The 19,923-nt window shown below is 40.1% G+C and overlaps 2 protein-coding genes across 2 annotated transcripts; one reads left to right on the top strand and one right to left on the bottom strand.

The window, feature by feature from the left end:
• Positions 1–475: 475 nt before the first annotated feature.
• LOC310997363 (myelin protein zero-like protein 2) lies at positions 476–8,694 on the bottom strand. Its single transcript, XM_083987038.1, has 5 exons — positions 8,393–8,694; positions 4,880–5,049; positions 3,306–3,516; positions 2,771–2,939; positions 476–1,678 (listed from the first exon to the last, which is right to left on the bottom strand). Exons 1-5 carry the CDS (start codon positions 8,451–8,453, stop codon positions 1,489–1,491), a joined length of 801 nt encoding a protein of 266 aa, XP_083843164.1. The 5' UTR covers positions 8,454–8,694; the 3' UTR covers positions 476–1,488.
• Positions 8,695–11,796: 3,102 nt separating this feature from the next.
• pafah1b2 (platelet-activating factor acetylhydrolase 1b, catalytic subunit 2) lies at positions 11,797–19,040 on the top strand. The gene is made up of 6 exons (XM_083986370.1): positions 11,797–11,978; positions 12,479–12,560; positions 13,503–13,592; positions 13,797–13,913; positions 15,351–15,473; positions 16,205–19,040. The coding sequence occupies exons 2-6, from the start codon at positions 12,480–12,482 to the stop codon at positions 16,484–16,486; spliced, it is 693 nt and encodes a 230-aa protein (XP_083842496.1). The 5' UTR covers positions 11,797–11,978; position 12,479; the 3' UTR covers positions 16,487–19,040.
• Positions 19,041–19,923: the final 883 nt, after the last annotated feature.

Below are 19,923 nucleotides of genomic sequence, written 5' to 3'. Positions count from 1 at the left end.
GCATGGGCTGTGTTTAAAGTCAACAGAAAAAAACACTTTGAGTTGAGGACCATGAAAATGGAATTTTGTTGTACCATCACATTACTGTGCCCTTTTTGTGGCTGTTGTAGATTTATACACAACACAACTGGAAAGACACTGATTTTCTAGTGAGTAAGTGATTTAACACCAGTGCCTGTGGTTTTCGAAGGATCGTTCAGTGGGTGTTAATTGACCCATGAAGATTTTTTTTTTAAAAGAAAAGATTATTTCAACACGTTTCTAAAACAAATTAGTTGAAGACAAAAGCAGGACAAACTGTTGTATTATGCAGATTACTTACGCAGCTGGATTACAACATTGAATTCAGATGTTATTTTGGCCAGGAAATGAAACTGTAGATCATTGATATCATGTGCCACACAAACCGGTGGTGATGGTTTGTTCGGTTCCCACACTGAACAATTCTATCAAAAATACACTTCATGTCACTTAGTAATTTCAAAAACAGTCCTTTTATTAAAATTGCTAAAGTGAGATACACTTGAAAACATTTCAAGACTTGATTTAAAAAGTGTAAAGCTCTGCTTATCTTACACTATGTACATTATTAGAATAAAAAAAAATCAATTGCAATTTTGTCAAAACAGTAAACTCAGTTTGTTTATCGCTCATATATAAAGACCCAGTCTCTCATTTTGCCATGAACTACATTCAAAACCCTCTGTAAAGACACATTACGGTACATTTAAAAAGAAGCAGCTGACTAGACAAAACTTTTGTTTCCTCAACTCAGCTGCTTCTAGTAGGAAGTGACTGTTTGTGTGGCAGCGGAGCAGATAGAAAAAAACTATCAGGGTGTGTTGGTAACAAGATAAATGAAAAATCTTTAGTCCATTTACTTAACACGAAAATCCACATATTTTTGCATCGATCTGAGGCAGCACAGTTCCAGCAGCAGGTGTATGAAAATGCATTCAAATTAGTACAAAGGAGCAAGGTTGCAGTGATCATGTAAAGACGTACCGATAAAAAAGGCAGAAATTAAGGGGAGATGCATAATAAAATGTGATGCTAGTGGAGTCTGTTAAAAACAATTGAGTTCACCAGGCCTCTGTAGCCCACTCCTCATTTCTACTGGAGATTAGCAGTCTACAGATACGTTAGCAGCTACTAGCATGGCACACCTGAACGGCCAACTGAACTGTCAGTTTTTGAATTGTATGTGGCAAATGTGGGCTTCAAGCTATTACAAGGAAGAAGGAAGCACAGGAAAAATAAAGAAGTAAAGTTAATAAATAAACGAAGGCCCTGCTGCATCAAATTTGATCCTTATTTTCAGCATCACAGTGCAATGCTAACACCAGTGAAATACTTTTTCATTTTTTGTTACTTGTGCTGTAAATCAGCAATGCTCTGAAAAAGTACAATAAATTACACCAGTTAAAACCTTGTTGATACCAAAAAACAATGCCGATATAACTGGAAAGACAATCTCAATCAACGGATCTAATCATCATCATCATCACCACCGTCGTCGTCATCATCATCGTCGTCGTCATCATCATCACCTTCAAGACCATCGTCCTCCTCGTCATCACCCCCGCTGCTGGGCTCCGACTCCTCGTCTGAACTCTCAACTTCTTTCTTCACCTCCACAGCTTTCAGGTGAATGGCTTCTTCAACCGTACTGACCCAACACCCCGTGAAACAAATTCAGTCACACACACACACACACATCATGCACCCACACACACACACATAAATAGTGAGATGGGCCACTGGTGGATGGAAATCGGTGAATGGAAATCGCAGCAAAAAAACAAATGACCCGCACTGGTTTACAGAACAGAGGAGGAGGCTTCAAAGATACAATACCCCAAATCCTTAGGTTGAACCACACCCAGACAGAGTACCAAAGAGAATTGATATGTCGCTTCTTTCAGTGGACAAAGACGACCAAAGACATCGGATCAATACCATTTCTCCACCAAAAACCACCGTAGTTCTCTGGATTAGTGAAATTCTTCACCTGTATTCACAAATCAAAGTAACATTGAAGCAATGAAGCAGCACTTCTCACAGAGAAAAGGGAAGATTTTGCCCATAAAAAGTTCATCTGCTCTTATCTGCCATTACCTTGAAAAGTTAACCCATCTATAGCAGGAAATAGAGAGGATATATGACCTAATTCACCACAGCAGTGTCATGTCTGAAGTGCTCTTGTGCTCTTTAGAGATAAAATTATTTCTATACAAGACTCACTTTCAATCACAGGCAGTGTGGTCTTGTAAAACATGCAATAAAATGACTACGATTTCTTTTTTTCTTCTTTTTTTTATGTAAATCAACTCAGAAAAAAAGACTAAGTGCAGGCAGCATTGCTGTGGTGAATTGAGGTTAATGAACAAGTTTAAAGATCTGCATTAGTCAGAAGGAAATATCCATATTTACAACCCCTAGAGTCTACAGTTTAAAAACTTTGATAAATTTAGTTAGTAGTTACAATCACTGGCAACATCTAAAAACATATTAAAAGTGTACAAAGAATTGCCATTACAACAAATTGAATGGGTGGTAGGTACATAATATCACTAATACTGCAGTGAATGAACTGTGGTGATATCTGAGAGGTTCACATTGGAGGAGCAAACATGGAAGAAAAAAAAGCCACCCTCCCACCCTCAGCTTTCATTTGTCTCTTCCAGCAGAGTGGAACCAAGCAGCCAGTCAGACTCAACACCAGTCCAAAGACAAGAGAAGCAGAGGGCTCCAGCTCCCTGGTCCTCACCACTCGGTCGGGTCCTTCCACTCGCGCACCCGTGGCTCCATCTCAAATTCGCCTTCCATTCTCCTTCTCCTGCGGATCCTCACTGCCACGAAGATGGCGAGGAGGACCAAGATTACACCGCAGGAGGCTCCGACTATGATCGCCAGCATGCCGATCTCCGAGAGGGACACTAGGAGCAAAAATCAGTGATAGAAGTGGATGAAAGCGGCAGCAGAGAACACAATAGAGACAAAACACAGATAATACATTTTTTAAGCAATATGTGTACTGAAGTCCAGTTGAGCCACTGAACTCCATCCTGCTCCAGATGTGACCTCTGACCTTCCTGTTGAGAGGCAGAGAGTTTTTCTACCAGAACCAGTACAGTACAAGACTACTCTTCTACATCTAACACACAGATGTTGTGACAAAAAGTGAAAATCAAAGCTTCTTCAATATTTTTAAATGTCCTTTTGTTGCAATACATGTGATGCTGATGAAATATGACAGACTTAAGTTACTGAGTCTTCCAGGTCTGCAGCGCTGCCCGTCTTACCTTTGTCGACGACTTTGAAGTTGATCTCTCCGTTACTGCCGTGCACATCTGGACGGTTACGCACCTGGCAGATGAAGGTACCGTTGAAGGTCGGGGGCACCTCATGCAGGGTGATGGAGGCGTCCCGTCTAGTTATATCTCCCGACCACACCGCATGGTCTTTAAAACGCCCTTGCGTGGGAGGGTATGGTGTCTCATGGTAGTAAAACACCTGAGACACAAACACACATCCATAAATACAATAAAGAGTGGAAAATCCAAACTATAGTGATACCCAGGAACACATTTGCCCGCAAACATTCAAAGATATCAATAAAACCACGAAGGACACACCATGAACAACTCACTCATTCTAAAAAACTATTCAACTGTTGGTCACAGTTCATGTTTAAAAGCCACCAAGAGCCATATTTACACAATATTTCATACCATTCATGTGTTGTGCCATGTCTGCTGGAAGCCTTTTAAGATACATCATGTTTTGGGTTAGCCCTTAGTTTCCAGAACAGGATACATCTTGTGTTATATACAAACATGACATAAAGCACTAAACTGTAAGTGTTACCACTGGCAAATGCTGCTCTCTCTGGATATGACATGTAATGCATCATTTTTTACTCTTTGTGTGTTTTGGCCAGCTTCATTTGAACTTTGCGTGTGTGTATGTCAGAGCTGTGGACAATGGAAGACAGCTGTTCAAAGAATCTAAAATGTACTGACTATTGAGACAAGAATGTACTGAAGCCCTGAGAGGCAAGTGGGAAAAAAACAACAATCTTATTGGTGTTTGTTTCTGTAATACTAATTTCAGTCACAAGAGAGTGAAGTGCAAGAATTCACAGACTGTGAATTCAGATAGACGTAGCCTCCGAGAGTGGGCTGCTGGTGGTGACCGACTCTGCCCAACTCCGAGATAATCAAAAAACAAATAAAGTGTGGAGGAGCCGATACTTGGGTTAAGACTTCCCACTCACCCACTTGTCACTCAAAGCAATACACCCCCAATAATCCATAACTTTAATTACAAGAATTCAAACAAAAAGTGAGTTTAAAATATTCACCCTCTCTACAGTTGTTGTGGAGGGGAAATTAGCTTCAGAGAACAAAGCCATTTGTTGGACCTTTTAAAGTCAAGTGGCCATTCAAACTGCAGTTTTCAGCTTTTCAGTTTAATTGAGACTAAAAGCTTCAATGTTTTTTTCCAGGTGATTTTTCACATTTACTGTATGTGATATTTCTTTGTGTACTCTAATCAAAAAGGTATTGCGAGTTGTTATGACATACTGTTGTGTCTTTTGGCTACAAAGTGTTTGTTCGTTTTTTTTTTGTCTTTGTGCCAGAGAGGCTTCAGGAAGTTCGGGAAAGATATTATGAAAAGAACATTTAATGAACAGGTCACAGTGGATGTATATGGGTTAAACATTGTACTTTTACCAAGGAAAATGGGTTCTGAATGCTGTTACCAATTCTTGTGTTATTTTAATGTCATTTACAAATCACCTCTGGGTTTCATTAAGGAAAATGTTAAAACAGGATAAAAATGTATTTTCAGAAAAAAGGCAGTTTCTACTCACCGACTCATCTGACCCTGAATTAACGGGGCGGAAGTTCCAGGACACTGTGACGGACTGGGGCGTCACTGGATGAGAGGAAGTGAAGGTGCACTTCAATCTCACATTTGTCCCGTTGACCGCTTCCACCTCAGTTGGAGTATAAATTTCTATTGCACCGACGTGTCTCACCCCTGTGATAATGAATACAAGAAAGTGAGAACAAACACTCACTCATTACTGTGTCAATCCTCAGTCCTTCACTCCAAACACAGTCTCTACTGTAGTTATCACTGCTTCCTAAACAGAAACATCCTTGACATTTGAGAACAAAGTGACACTTGGAGATATCTGTTGTTTATTGTATAAACTGTATCAGTTTCTGGTGCTGCCTGAACAATCTTCCCCAGCCGCTGCCCAAGGCTGTACGACCTGATTCACCACTTATCTGCTTCACTTGAGTACCTCAGTGTGATAAACAAGAGAACAATTCATCGACATACAGTATATTCAAAAGTGGCTACACCGACCTAACACAGGTTAGACAATTAAAACAGTCTGCAATTTATAATCCATCATGTTTTAAGTGCAGTTTGGCAGCTGTTCTTTTCCATCAAGTGCGGTAAAGTTTACTGTAGCTAAACCTGGATCACAGTGTCGGGCCACAGTGATGAGCAGACCTGCAGACTCTTCGTGCGGATTAAAACATTCCTTCTGATAAACCAGTGGAGGAAGCCAAGAATGTCCTGTGATCCTGCACAGGCATGATATGAAATGTATGCCTCAAGATCAAAATTACAATAATAAAAAGAGGATAACAGCAACAGGATAAGACCTGTGTCAGTGGGTGAAGAAAATAGACTATATCATACAGCAGTTCATATGGTTTATTACGCTTCAATCTAAAAAGTCGTCTTTAAGATCTACCTCTTAAAGAAACAGAGAAAATAAGATAAAAGAAAAACAATGTCTAATTTGGTCTAATTCCTGACACCTTTAACATTATCACATTGTTTTATAATTGTGTGATTTATTTTTCCATACATAACAAACTGGGCAACAAAGAACAAATGGTAAATGTGCATCACGTTAAACCAGCACTGGCAGGGACAGAAATATGAAACATTTGTTTGCACACTTACATTATGGTGCAAGTTTAGGGAGGAGGGAGGGGGGTGTATTTTCCTGCTTTTAGTAATCAGCTACAGCCAGTTTTTTTGGTGAGAACAATACAGAAGCCAACCAGGAAATCTTAGCTCATCCTTAAGCCTAAAGGATAAACAGTCTTTTAAAATCACATGTACATAATCTACTTTAGATCATATTTATTACATATAGGCTGAGTTATCACGTTCTGTTGACACTAAAGCATGTTGCTCTCAGATTTCTCACCGATTCAGTATAAACTTGATTTAACTCATGTGTTCAACAGCAGATGACGACCATGAAAAATTAAAATGGTGTCTATGGAATTTGGCGCCATTGTCTGTTTTTGGAATAACTTAACTTCTTTTTGTCCATTTTCTGAGACTCGCCTCTCCTTCAACCTTCACTCTTTTATTAAAACTTCATTCATGAAAGGTTTTTCAACCCTTCCCAAGGCATTGCACATGAATCCTGTTGATACACTGCAAATTAAACAGGTCTGTGCTGCTGTGAGACCAGTCACAGTCTAGTTTCACTTCCATAACACACTGGGAAAAGCCTGGGAAACAAACCCTGCTATCCATGTTATCTGTCTGTGGTGATGTTATACATTCAGACAGCTGTCCTACAACTCATTCAACATTAAAGTTGAAAAGTCTCTGATCTCTGATTCATTTGTGTTATTTTCCACCATTGAACCATAAACTCAGGCATCTCCAAAATGCCAGGTCTTTCCATGCGTGCTTGTCCAAACAGCTCCTCCATCAACAACATTTGCAGTGTGTTTGAGCAAAACAAAATCCAACCTCAGCACAACAGAGAGACGTTATCATGTCTCCCTAGGAGCCAACGTAATACATCTGAATATCTTACATTTTGCTATACTGCAGGATCTGGGAGGGATGTGTTTAGATGAATAGTTCCCCCTGAATAAGTAATCCATGCCCTTAAGTTACAAAGCATTTCCTCAAACTAATGAGTGCACTCAGTTTACAGTACAAACTTCATTTCCTACAGTCAGTGATTTTAATTTTTATCCAGCAGCCCATCAGGTCAATCAGTTACTTTTTATTTGATTCAGACAAATGCCGTCTGAAACTGCAGCCGTGCACTGTTGTTTGTTCTCATCACTTGTTGAATGACACACAGGAACCTTAATATTGTGCAAAGGTATTTGTTGACTGATTCATAAGAAGTTGGCACATCTGACCACCACGTTTCTGTGTCAGAGGTGTTGATTCAACTCAGTGGTAGTTTGTGTTGGCCACAGGGTTTAAGTGTTAGGCAAATCTATTAAAGTCAACGCTGGTGGTGAACTCTGTGCTGAAACAATCCAGTGGATTTTGCCAAAAACGTACGTCCTCAACATGTCTTTGTGTGTATGACAATTTGAACAATGTTATTATCAGTGGTTGTTTATGCTTTAACTATGTTTTAACTAGTATTTTTAAATGGTTATTTGTTTCCCCTAAATGTTCTGTGTTGTTTCATTTTAGGAAGCCCTTGTAAGGCCTGACCAACAGATGGAAACTAGCCTTTTGGCTAAATCTGGCTATTTACTTTACTTTCTTTTTTTATATATGCTCTGTCCTTGTCAAATAAACAATTAAATAAAAATAAATAACCATCTTTTTAAATTATTGACTTGTACAGCAGGGGTTTTTAGTGACAGTCCCCATAATGAACCTCTAATTAACACAGATGTTTCATTAAAGTGAAACTAAGTAAATATTATGTTATTGGATCACAAAATTACCTTTTATCAACATGGAAATGTGATTACTGACAGTGACCACCTTTAACCACTGTGTCTGGGTAGGGGGAGGGCAGCAGGTCCATTACTTATTTAGGCCTACTTTATGTTAAAAACTAATGGTGCATTTGTGTGTTCCTCTGTCACATTATGGACCATATAAAACACAAGGTAGGCTATATAATCTATAATTATCTATATCAGCATGACAATAATCCATTGCCCCATAAACTGACTTGTAGCTACTTGTGCTGTAACGCTTCTACATTTAATTCTGTGAGATATCTCCTACAAATGACTGAAGAGCACATATGGCACCTTCACAGACCACTCCTATGTCTAGTCTATGAGTTAAGGAATGAGCTACTATTCACCAGTGAGAGCAGCTTTGAGATTATAAAGGTCGATCTCGACCAACTGCAGGTAAACAAGCTCAAAACACACATCAAGCTTCTTCTTGTTCTGCAGTGAAGTTGGTTCATAACCAACCTCTTCCAAAAAAAAAAAACCCGATACAAAACAAAAATAATTGAACGCACTGTTGCTGCTTTGTTAAAGTTTGGGGGGGAATATGAAGTTATATAGCCTGCTAATACTACCTTAGGCTACCTATAACTCCAGGAAGTAGCTGCACTCACCTGGCACCACGAATCCTCCCAGGAGAAGCAGAGGCCATATCCGACACACAGGATAAAACATTTGTTGTCTGCTGCCTCAACTCAGGCGGTTTGTATTCCTCTGTTAAATCCCCTCACCACGCCAGTTTAATTAGGAGAGTCATGAACGTGAACGCACCGCGGACAGCCGAGAGAAAACGTCTTTTTTGTTAGTCCACACTTCTGTGAGTCTGTGAAGAGTGAGTCACAGTCGACCTCCGTACACACCTGATGGGCGGTGTTTAGTTTATTCACTCTTCGTCTTCTTGCATAACCTGAATGCCGAGCTGCCACACACAACCAACACCTGGCTGTGTGTAGTGTGTTGGTGTGACTGTCGTTCCCACACGAAGCCAAGCGGTTTGTATCTACAGTCAAACTGGTTGTGTTGACAGGTCATGAATAAAATAGGCTACAGCAGGTTAAACTTTGAATGATAAAGCCAGTTCTCTACTGACTTCTACCACCTTGTGGCCATGGTGAAAAAACAGTCACTCATAAGTCAACTGTAGTCCTATGTGCTGTATTGTGAGTGCTATCTGTAAATGTAATGGAAATAGAGTAGTAAAAAACACCAATGTTGATATATTGGTTCATTGGTTGGTTATTTTTGACATAGAAGCAATACTTTTTCTTTCTTTCTTTCTTTTTTTTAATCACAACATATTGCATGAAAAGTGCCACTAACTACACTACACAAGCTTGTTTTCCACTAAATATCCTTGAAGAAAAAATATGCCTACACTGAATTACTTAATTAACATTTATTTGACTTGTGTGTATTGTCAGTATTTGCAGGAAACAATTGTTATGGCAAGATTTTAAACTTGAGGCAAAAGTATCTTTGACATTACTTGAACCAGCTGTTGCTCATAAACATGGCACAAAATGCTAAAAACTCATGAAAGGATGATGGTGAAAGTTTTTGTAGTCATCATCTCCATCACAAGGCCTTCCACACCCAGAGACACTTTATTGTGCCCCATCAGCATTAGTTTTGTTTATCATGCCTTTCTCATGGACTTTGACTTTTGCCTGCCAATTTTTCTTTGACAATCCTACTCGTTGTAGGCCTCATCACTGTTTTCATTATAAACGTCCTTCACTGCAGCTGCATACCTGCTTATCTGCATTAGGTCTGACTGGGAACAGATGTAAAAAATAAAATAAATAAAAGTCACAAAAAATGTGTATAAAAAAACACAACATACATAGAGGCCATAAGAAATCTCCAGTACACCAAAAGATCTAGTTTTTAATGAAATGTAAAATGAATGGTGGGAGGTTGCATTCATAGAGGATGTGGGATATTCAAACTTACCTTGCACCAGGAATCCTCCCAGGAAACCAAAAAGCAGCAGTACCTGATACACTGTATACATAACATGCTGAGTTAATTTAGAGTAAATTAAGTGGATAATTCATAAACACAGAACAGGGTAACTAAAAGTCGGTGATGTGAACTAATGTTGCAGTTCCTTGTGCACTGAGCAGCAATCGGTCTATGAGTGTATTCAATCGTAACCTCTTACTGTACAATACCGTCAGTGGCTGTTATACAGAGCAAGAAAACAGCTGAGCTGTTTTGGCAGATTAATGCCCTCATACACTTGCACAACTCAAATGAGGTAATGCAAGACATATTTTAGGCATCTGTAACATTTATTTAAGATGCTCAACAGTAAAACATAACATTTAGATAAATTGACAAGACAGCATGCAAAAAAGATGCATAGCCTATTCAACTATAATCCTGGACATACAATAGGCAATTTCTGCATGGCACAGGTAAACCCAAAACAACATCACTGACACAATACAGCATTACTGAAGTAAAAATAATAAACCAGGTTATTCTATTTATCTGTGTAATTTCAAGGCTACTGTTAAGTCACAAAAATGACCACATCATTATATAATCAAAACTGAATATTAGTCTCTGCATAGAAAAGTAATATAAATTGTGTAGTGTCAGTAGCTGAATGTATTGTGTGTGTTTTTTTCATAGTTGGTGCTGGTGTGCTTGATCCTGTTCAGAATTTGGTTTGTAAATTCAATTTTTTTCAACCAATGTAAAAAAGTTAAAAATAAATAAATAAATAAATAAAACGTCAGATAGCTATGACGTGTATGCCTCAGGGCGCTGACCTTGAAAATCAGTGCTTGCCGTGTTCAACCACTACTGTACTTTCTCCAACAGCCAGAAAATGGGAAACTGATGTTTCCTGTGTTTCCTGAGGAGCTGGAAGGCAGCAACAGGGGCTAACGTGACCATGATGCATTGCGATCAGCTGACCCAGAGACATCTAGGAACAAGATTGGCCACTGAGGTGACAGATCATTCAACGGCATGGCACAGCAAACATGTCGGCAAGCTGAAGTGTACCCTCCCTTTGTCATGTTTTCCCCCTCACAACTGGTTTCTAACATCCACATAAACTATTTCACACAGTGGAGAAGAATTTCGTTGCATGTGGATCCAAAATGTAATGTTTTAGGCTGTTTCGGATGTTTTAATGGCGTGTTCAAAGAATCCAGCCGCCCATGATTCATTGCGCGGCCAGTTGTGTTGGTGTATATTTTAACCCTTTGTTTGACCTTTCAGGAAAAAGAACATGAAGAAACTGTGTGACCTCTTTAAATGAAAGACAACATCAATATTTAGATTTAATTTATAGACAGCTAGCTCTCTAGAGGTGGCCGTGGTAAGCGATTGAGACTTAAATCTGGAAGTTACCGTTGCCTGACAGTCAAACCTCAGGGAAAACTACAGTTTTTTCATATGCTGCGTTCGTGACAACTCGCAACTCGGAATCTCCTAGTTGAAAGCTCCTTTCAATTTTTGCATATATTTATTTTCTGGCTCTTTATTGTTCATAATTATCCTTGCGCATCCGGATACATTGTATTTTTATTTGGTTTATTTATTTATTTATTATTTCATTTACTTATTTTTGTCAAGCTCTGCTACATGTATTACACACTCTCTACTTCAGTGTTGTTTCATACCGTAATGTTTAAAATGTGATAATAAAGTTTGCTGAAAAAAAAAAGTTTAAAACTCCAAATTCTGACTCCAAAACGTTCGAGAGGCAACACGCCAGAATAACCCGGGACAAACTTTGCATTCAAAGTACTTCACGTAGGGCAAAAAAACAAAAAAACATTAAAATTGGCACCAAAACAATTTTTAAAAAGAGAGGTTTAATGTATTTTGGCATTTAAATGCATTTTAATTGCAAGTCAAGTAGATAGGTCGGGAAAAATCCGAGTTGTCTCGAACGCAGCATCATTGTATCTCTCCTCTGCAGTGCCCTCCGCCGGTGTGGGAGCGGGTCGTCGCTCTCCTCGGCGAAGAGTCTCCGTGGTTCCCCCCTTCTTGACACACCTTTTGTTGTCTCGTCGAGCTGGAGTCAGCTAACGGTTGCTACAGAGCTGAGCATCACCCGCGTCGAGCTCCCGAGTCCGACACTGGTGTGTGAAGTGAAGCCGGGGTAGAAAGAAAAAGATAAAAGAGTTGAAGTGAAGCCGGGGAGCTGAGAAGTGACAACCGACAGCCTGTTGTCAGGTAGAGACTGGAGCAAATTCTGGAAATTTCCGCATTAACCGCCGGGCGCGTGTCAAACGTTATTGTACCAGAGAGGCAGCAGCGATAACTAGTCTCCAGTCATTAGCTGGCTAGCTTGGTGGCTAACAAGCTAACGGCAGATAAATACTATCCTAGCGGAGTTAATGCGATCTGCTTTGTGATCAGTAAGCACCCGCCTAGAAAGCGAAAGTAGCCTACATCCGTATTAGGACAGTCTGTCTGCCTGCCTGCCTGCCTGCCCCCGTAACGTTAAGCTGCTGCTGCTGCACCACAGCGGTGCTTTCTGCTCTCTGGTGGAGCTGGTGCCCTTTCCCTCCTCGCTGTAGTCAGTGGGCTGCACCAACCCTAAAAAAAAAAAAAAAAAGAGAAGAAGATCCCTACCGCCTCCTCTTATAGCTGTTATGTGCATGCATAGATATTAATTATGTTATGGTGTTTATATCCGTGATTGAGTAAACCGCGGTGGTGTTTTCCTTTAGGATGAGTGGTGATGAATTGAACCCAGCTGCAGTGGCTCAGCCGGTGGAGGATGTTCAAGGAGATGGCCGGTGGATGTCACAGGTTGGTGCTGCTGCTGGTGTTATTATTATTATTGGAGGGAACATTCAGTCCCCGGCGCCAGTGTGTATCATGAAATAGATACCAGATTTGTTCCACATGTTTATAGGCAAATGAAAAAACTACTCCTCAGATGATTACTTTCATTTCTGGGCTTCCACATTGGTATCGATTAACGTTACATCACATAATCAGTTTTATGCATGCATTGAACACCTTTAAAATTTCATTCATGGTTGCAATATATTATTTTAAATATATTCATGGTTGCACTGTTGCTTGCTCTAAAATCACAGAATAAACAGATAACATCCCACTGTGATGTCAGTCTAGCATTTTCACATATGACATACAGTATGAATCACTTCACTTTCCAATTTATGATTTATTTATTACTTTATTTGTCTAGCGGCCCATGTGTACTACACATTTTATAGGGCAGCAATAAGACATAGTTGAAGCTTTTGATTGATGATTGATGTTGATTGTGTTGAGATCCAGAAGGAGGTGACTGTTGTGTTTTCAAATAAAGAGGTGGTACTGTAAGGACATCTGTACAAATTTTGCCACAATGTTTGAGTGTAATTTTGCAATAATATTAGTGGCAGATGAGATTGATGTAGGTTATGATATGATTTGATTCCCAAGACTTGTATTTGTTTCAGACAGTCACTTTTTCCAGCTCTTTTAGTCGCTCCTCCTCGCAGGTCTATGCAAGGTTAATCCTCCCAAGCTAATAGGACTGAGACAGTCCAAGCCCTCTATCAGATGGGGCACCAGACGTGATGAACTTGCAGGATTTTTTTTCTCTGACTCAAAAGCCTAATTAGTATTATCCTCCCGCTAAGAAAGCTTATAACACAAAGGTTTTAGTTCAGACTGAAAGGCCTAATGTTGGACTGGACAGATCATACCGACGATGAGACTGTGTGTTTTCTTTTACAGCACACAAGATTTGTGCAGGAGTGTAAGGATGGTGAGCCGGACGTGCTTTTTGTGGGCGATTCTATGGTCCAACTAATGCAGCAGTATGAGGTGAGATACATGGCAGCAGCAGCATCCTCTTTTTCTTCTGATGCTCTATATTTTCACACATTACTCAAGATACATTATTTAAAATGTGCTTGTTAATCTTCAACATTTACACAAATGTATATTGTTGCATTGCATTTTGTTTCTGATTATACATTATTAGATATCAGTCACCAAAATAAGAGATTTCTGTTTTCCTCTCCACAGGTCTGGAGGGACTTGTTCTCTCCTCTTCATGCGCTCAACTTCGGCATCGGAGGGGACACCACCTGTAACGTGCTGTGGAGGCTGGAGAATGGAGAGCTGGAGAACATCCGTCCCAAGGTAAGAGAGGACAAGGAAGATATTTTCTTATAAAATAATTTTGTCTATATATTTTTGTATTATTTTTCCTGTTTACACTGTAGCCTTTTAGCTTTTTTGCATTAACAATTAAGGAATAACAATTATTCTCACCTTAAAATCAATAATCTGAGGTTGTTTTATATACAAATTATTATACAATTATACAAAACAAAATGTTGGCTCTGTGGAAATTTAACAAAGTGTGTGACACTGATAAGACAGGAACACATACCAGAAATGACTTTCACTGGCTTTGGGTCATGGCATCACGACTAAATATAAATATTATTTTCACTATTTGGAGGAAAATGCTTTGCAGTCAAAGCCTGCCCGAAACCTGTTACCTATGAACTTCACCTAATGCTGAGTTTGCTCCCTTGAGATGCTTTGTCAGGACTTTACTGCTGCCTCGCCTCGCTCTGTTGCTGCTTGTTGATTGGTTTTGTCTCTGCCTTCAGTTTGGTCTTAACTAAGTGAGACACATTCTCAGTTTGGTTGAGATCAGGTGACAGTGACACACGTACTACTGTATGCCCAGAGTGGACTTGATCTAGGTAGATGTTACGAAGGGGTTTTTTTTTTTCTTGGAAAATCTGTTATCATCCACTCCAAATGTTTTCTATGGTTTTCCAGGCCTTGAGGTGTTGGTCAGCTTGTCAGTGAGTGTACCATTTTTAACGAATACACCAGAGTGTTGATTTGGGCTCTCCTAAAGTTTCTGCTTTCTTTCTGAGAGGTTTGTTTGGGCTGCGTGCTGCAAAAACATGCAAACTCAAAATTTCTGTAATCAACTCCACACCTTTCATCTGTTACATTTGTCCTGGACTGGTATAATGAGGGGACAGGACACACTTGTCTATAAAACTACTTGTCAGTCAGTTGTCCAGTGACTGTCGAACTTCTGTAAATGAAGGAGTTTGTATAAATGTGTCACTGACTGTCCAAGCGCTCCTGGACCTGACTGTATGTACTGTAACATCTCAGGTTCAGATTCAGAACAAACTTTTGTACAATATGCATGTAATTTCTATAAAAATGAGCTTAAATAGTCATACCTCTCTGACACAGAAACTTGCACATGCACCTTTGGTCCCTCTTATAGAAATGTACAACATGTCCCTGACCCCCTCATCTTTTGAATGTAGTAGGAGAAGGTGGCCTGGTTGTCTGTAGTGAGAGGAAACAGCATTTTGTGACTGCAGCACTCATGTTATTTTAGCTGTAGCTGCCTTTACGAAACACTGCAGCACACTGTGTCTGTTTGATCCCTGGCTGTCGACACCTTATACACTCTCTAGGACAAACTCACAAGAAGTCACTTCGTTTTTTTCGAGTTGATGCGGTTTTGACAACAGTTCACTGTGATATGTGAGCTCAGTGAAAGTGAACACCACATCCGTCTGTGCTCTTGTCCAGGTGGTGGTGTTGTGGGTAGGAACCAACAATTACGAACACACAGCGGAGCAAGTTGCAGGAGGAATTCTTGCCATTGCACAACTGCTCACCTCCCGTCTCCCGAAAGCAAAGATCGTTGTACTGGTAAGTTCTTTGTCTTTTGTTGCACTTTGGTTGTTTTAACAGGTATGTTGACAAGTATACGTCCTCATTTTCTCTCCTCCTTTCTGTCTCTGTCGCTGTCACACTGACACAAAGCAGCTTTTAAGTGCCACTGAAACACTGACATATTGGTATTTGGTTTAAGTTACATTGGCCTTTAATATGATGAACACTGCATGATGTAAAAAAGTATCCAAACTTAATGTAAAACACAAAAACTGTTGACAAGGTCAACAGCTGTTTAGTTCCAACATGTTAAAAGAAGGGGTCAGGAAAAAAATCACATATTTCCACACAAATAAGAGGTTAAAAATGCTTTGAAATTCGATTATTTCTTCATGTTAAGGCAAATGCAGGTTCAGTCCAGTGAGAAGGCAACTAACTTGTCCTCCGTGAATAAGCAAATTAAGATGATGAAATAAATAAAAACTGTCTCTATTTCTATGCTTAAGCGGCTCTGCCAAAAGGCTACTGTACTATAAAGAAGAATAACAAGAGTACAAATAGAGTTCAATCAATGAAATAAACAGTAAGAGCTAAATATGTCAATCTTCAAGTAATAAAGAATCTGTTTAGCATTGTTTGGTCTGTGTCTGTAAATTTCAGTGGTAAGTGTTTTTTATCCTAAAGGATGTTTTTAAAAAACTGCTTAGAATATCAAGGTTCAGTAGTGAGTTTGATGAATAAGTTGACTATATTTGTCTTCTCCTCAGGGCCTGTTGCCTCGAGGGGAGCGCCCCAACCCGCTGAGGGAGAAGAACGCCACCGTCAACGGGTACCTGCGCTCCTGGCTGCCTCGCCTGGGGCCTCAGGCTCAGCTGCTGGACGTGAGCGGGGAGTTCGTCCACTCCGACGGGACCATCACCGTGCAGGACATGTTCGACTTCCTCCACCTGACGTCGGCGGGCTACCGCGCCATCGCCAAGCCCCTCAGCGACCTGCTGCTCGAGATACTGGAAGGGACGCCGGAGGAGAGACGGGCGTCGCTGGTCTGAGCGGCGTCCGTGGCTGAGCGGCGAAATCTATCCAGAGGCATGTCTCACCCGCTGCTTTGGGAGATGGGGGAGACCTGCCCCTGGGGACTGGAGGAAGAAGGGCTCACTCACAGGCGGGGGGTCGACCCTGGTGTGAGTGGGCCCACTTAGGGGTGTGGGATGACATTCATGAGTGGAGGGGTTGGGTGTGGAGAGACCTCACTACAGACGTAGACACTGTGATCGCAGTAGAAAGCTCTATTGCAAAAGGATTTACCCAAGGTCAGACCACTCTGAGTCACACACAGATACACTGAGATAATGTGGGACTGCAGTGGCGCACACACACAGATTAATCTCGGCCCCTTGGATAACGAGAGTGTCGCCTTTGCCACGGATACATGACACAAAACAGAAAAACACAATCTAATTTCTGCCCTCATGTTCTTGCCCGATTTGTCCGCAAATGTGTGTTAGCTGTGCGGCCTCACTATTAACACGAGAAGTCCAGCGCACACACAAACACAAACACACACACACACACAGAGGAGACAGACCGTCATCCAACATTGTACAATGTTATGAGTCTGACCAGAGCAGTGGTTCCCAACCCAGCAGAGACCAAGACAAAACTGAGGAATCAGAGGAAGGAAAAAATATTTCTGTGAATCAAATAATGTTTATTTTTCTAACATCTATCTCTTCTTTTCTCTTTGAAATCGTGAAACACTGGAAACCTCTCACCTTCTACAAATGCTATAAACATCCAACTAAAATGTTATTGTATGTAAAAAACAAAATCCCTCCCTGTTGTCACATGAAGTAAAAAAAAAGGTTGGGAACCACTGCTGCAGAAGCACTACTGCCGTGATGCATACTATGTGATGTGAGCAGTATTTAAAAGAAATAACACGTGATTATATGATTTTATTTTATTTTTTGCACACAGTGTAATCTTGCAACACACACAACTGCGTATGAAATAATTTATACACATTTATCCCAGTAGCTTTGTCAGTCCAGTTCTTAATGTGTACTGTTTCACATACTCAGCCAGACAGGGAGCACTTAGTACTAAATATTCACTTTTAAACTCAGTGTGTAACTATTTAGATGTCTCTACAAATTGTTAATCGATATAAAAAATAATAATAATAAAAAAAGATCAATGGATATCCAGAGAGATCACACATACAGTAAACCACTACTTCATTTCACTGAACTAGATGTTCAACTCAAACCCGATGTTGGTGTACGCTGCATGCATGTTATAAGGTGAGCCTCAGCTTTGGTGTAGAAAAGTCGGCCAGTGCTTCTGTATTACATTAAATATACATGAATTATTTATGTACGTTAAATGAGTGAACGTCAGCCAACGTCATGTATCCATACGTATCCATTAGTGATGTCGCGCTGTTGAATCTGCTCGCTCAATAATCTACATACGTCTTCCAAACACCCTTAAACACGCAGCTTACGTGCAAAGTTTAGGTCACACGTTTTATTTGTAGAATAGCGTTTCAGCCATGAGGTCCAAAAAATAAAAACATGACTGTGACATTTCATCTTAATGTCTAAAAAAAAAAGAAAGTAGTTTAACAGTTTCAATTTTGTCTTTGTATTCACTACATCCTGTCAGCTTCTTAAACAGCAACCAGCCGCTCCTCTACTGGGTCCTGTCTTTTCAAGGGACATTTTTTTCAAAACAGTAATATCATAATTTCAGGTCTTGATATTTTTCTGCTCAGATTTTAATTTTCACAAACAAGTAAGAAATCTTGAGTCAAAACAAGTTGTCACGTTAGCTCTGGTCCTGACTCCACTTCACTCTGCCCATCCTGAGTTATTCCAGATGAAAACAGACAGATGTGGGATGTGCACAGTTTCTTCCAGCATCCATATCTCCCACTAAATATTATCCAAATATCCACAGTCAGACTCTCAAACTTTTAAGTCAGGCTGGCTCTCTCTCCCTTCTTCATACGTATGAATATACAGAATTATCTCTTTTCTGTTTTATTTTTTTCTCACCACCTCTGTTTCTGTTTCTCTTGTATTTGTAGTTGACACCAGCCACCCTGGGACTTGACATCTTGACATTGTTACAGATTTTTCTTCTCTTTTTTTTTTCTAGGGACATAAAGTCGTCACATGGTTAAGCTACTGAACACAGCTAATACTGAATCTCGTCACGCTACATGCTAAAAAAGCGAACACAGGTCATGTACATAGAAGCATTCGTCTGTGAGCTTAAACCGTAGCTTTTTTCTCCGTCGCTTCAGTTTGTGGCCGAGAGTCTCTTGTCGAGCATCAAATTATAAACTGCTGTCTTAAGCTCTGCACATTTTTGCGTGCTGTGTTAAAATATGAATAGTGTATGTGTGTGCCTTAAGTGTTCATGAGGATGGTTGTGTACAGTATGTCCGGTACTGATTGGTGTCAGTTGGATGTGTGAGTGTTTAGAGGTGACCCCAGCTGTGCAGAAGACAAGTGAAGTGTGAGAAGAAAGATGGTGCTTGAGGAGGGTTCAAGATTGTTGGAGTCTGTGTTTGGTGCAATACAGTATTTGCACTGTTTCGACTCACTGTCACGTTATTGCGTTAAAGCATTCCAATAAAAAAACAAAACAAAAGCAAAGATCTGATCATGTGTGAGTGGTCTCTTCTTTTTCTGCTCACTTCTCTGTGTGTTTGTATATGTTTAGTGCTACACACTGACTCGCCAACAGAGGGAGCCATTTCATAGAAGATTAAATTGAGGAAGACTCGCTGCTTGTTCCACGCCTCTGCTCTTCCAGCTAGAGAGTGTGTGTTACTGCCTAATTAATTTGCTTTCACCAAGTTTATCTCTCTAATGTTGTAATAATTCACCAACAGCACCCGGAGGTAAAGCAACAGAGGCAATCTCCCTGTTAAAAACGTCCTCATTAAACATTTACATGTAGTTAGGCATGCTGGAGTGTACATGATTGCTGGGAAGTTGTAAAATACCTATTTAATAAACCATTTGCTCACTTTTGATGTTGCTATCATTAATTTTAACTGTGACCCAAAACTGTCCCCGTGTAGCAAAAAATAGAGCCTCCATTTGGAGGCCCATACTGGAGGCTGGGTGTGAAGTCTGAAACTATCACCACACCGGACGACCTCAAATGATTGTCCTTGGATTCACGTCGTGAGTTCAGTTCATGTTTCGGTGGAATAAAGCACTTTAGGAATTTTTAAATATTTGAGAAGCTTTCAAAGTAAAAACACACAATATGTTACATAAATGAGGATTACCTGAAATAGTGAAATGTTTCCTACATTTAACACACAGGGGAATGAAAATAAACACATGGACACATTCAAATACCCACTTCATGTTTTTATAAGGCTTTAAACTGCCTGTGCAGACTGTAGATAAATATTCCGCCACTCCCTCTATCAACATGTGTGGAAATGGGAAATGATAACTTT

The sequence above is a fragment of the Trachurus trachurus genome (genome assembly GCF_905171665.1).
Source record: "Trachurus trachurus genome assembly, chromosome: 14".
NCBI classification, from domain to species: Eukaryota; Metazoa; Chordata; class Actinopteri; order Carangiformes; family Carangidae; genus Trachurus; species Trachurus trachurus.
The sequence above is the reverse complement of the archived record's forward strand: the minus strand, read 5'-3'. Positions and strand labels throughout refer to the sequence as shown.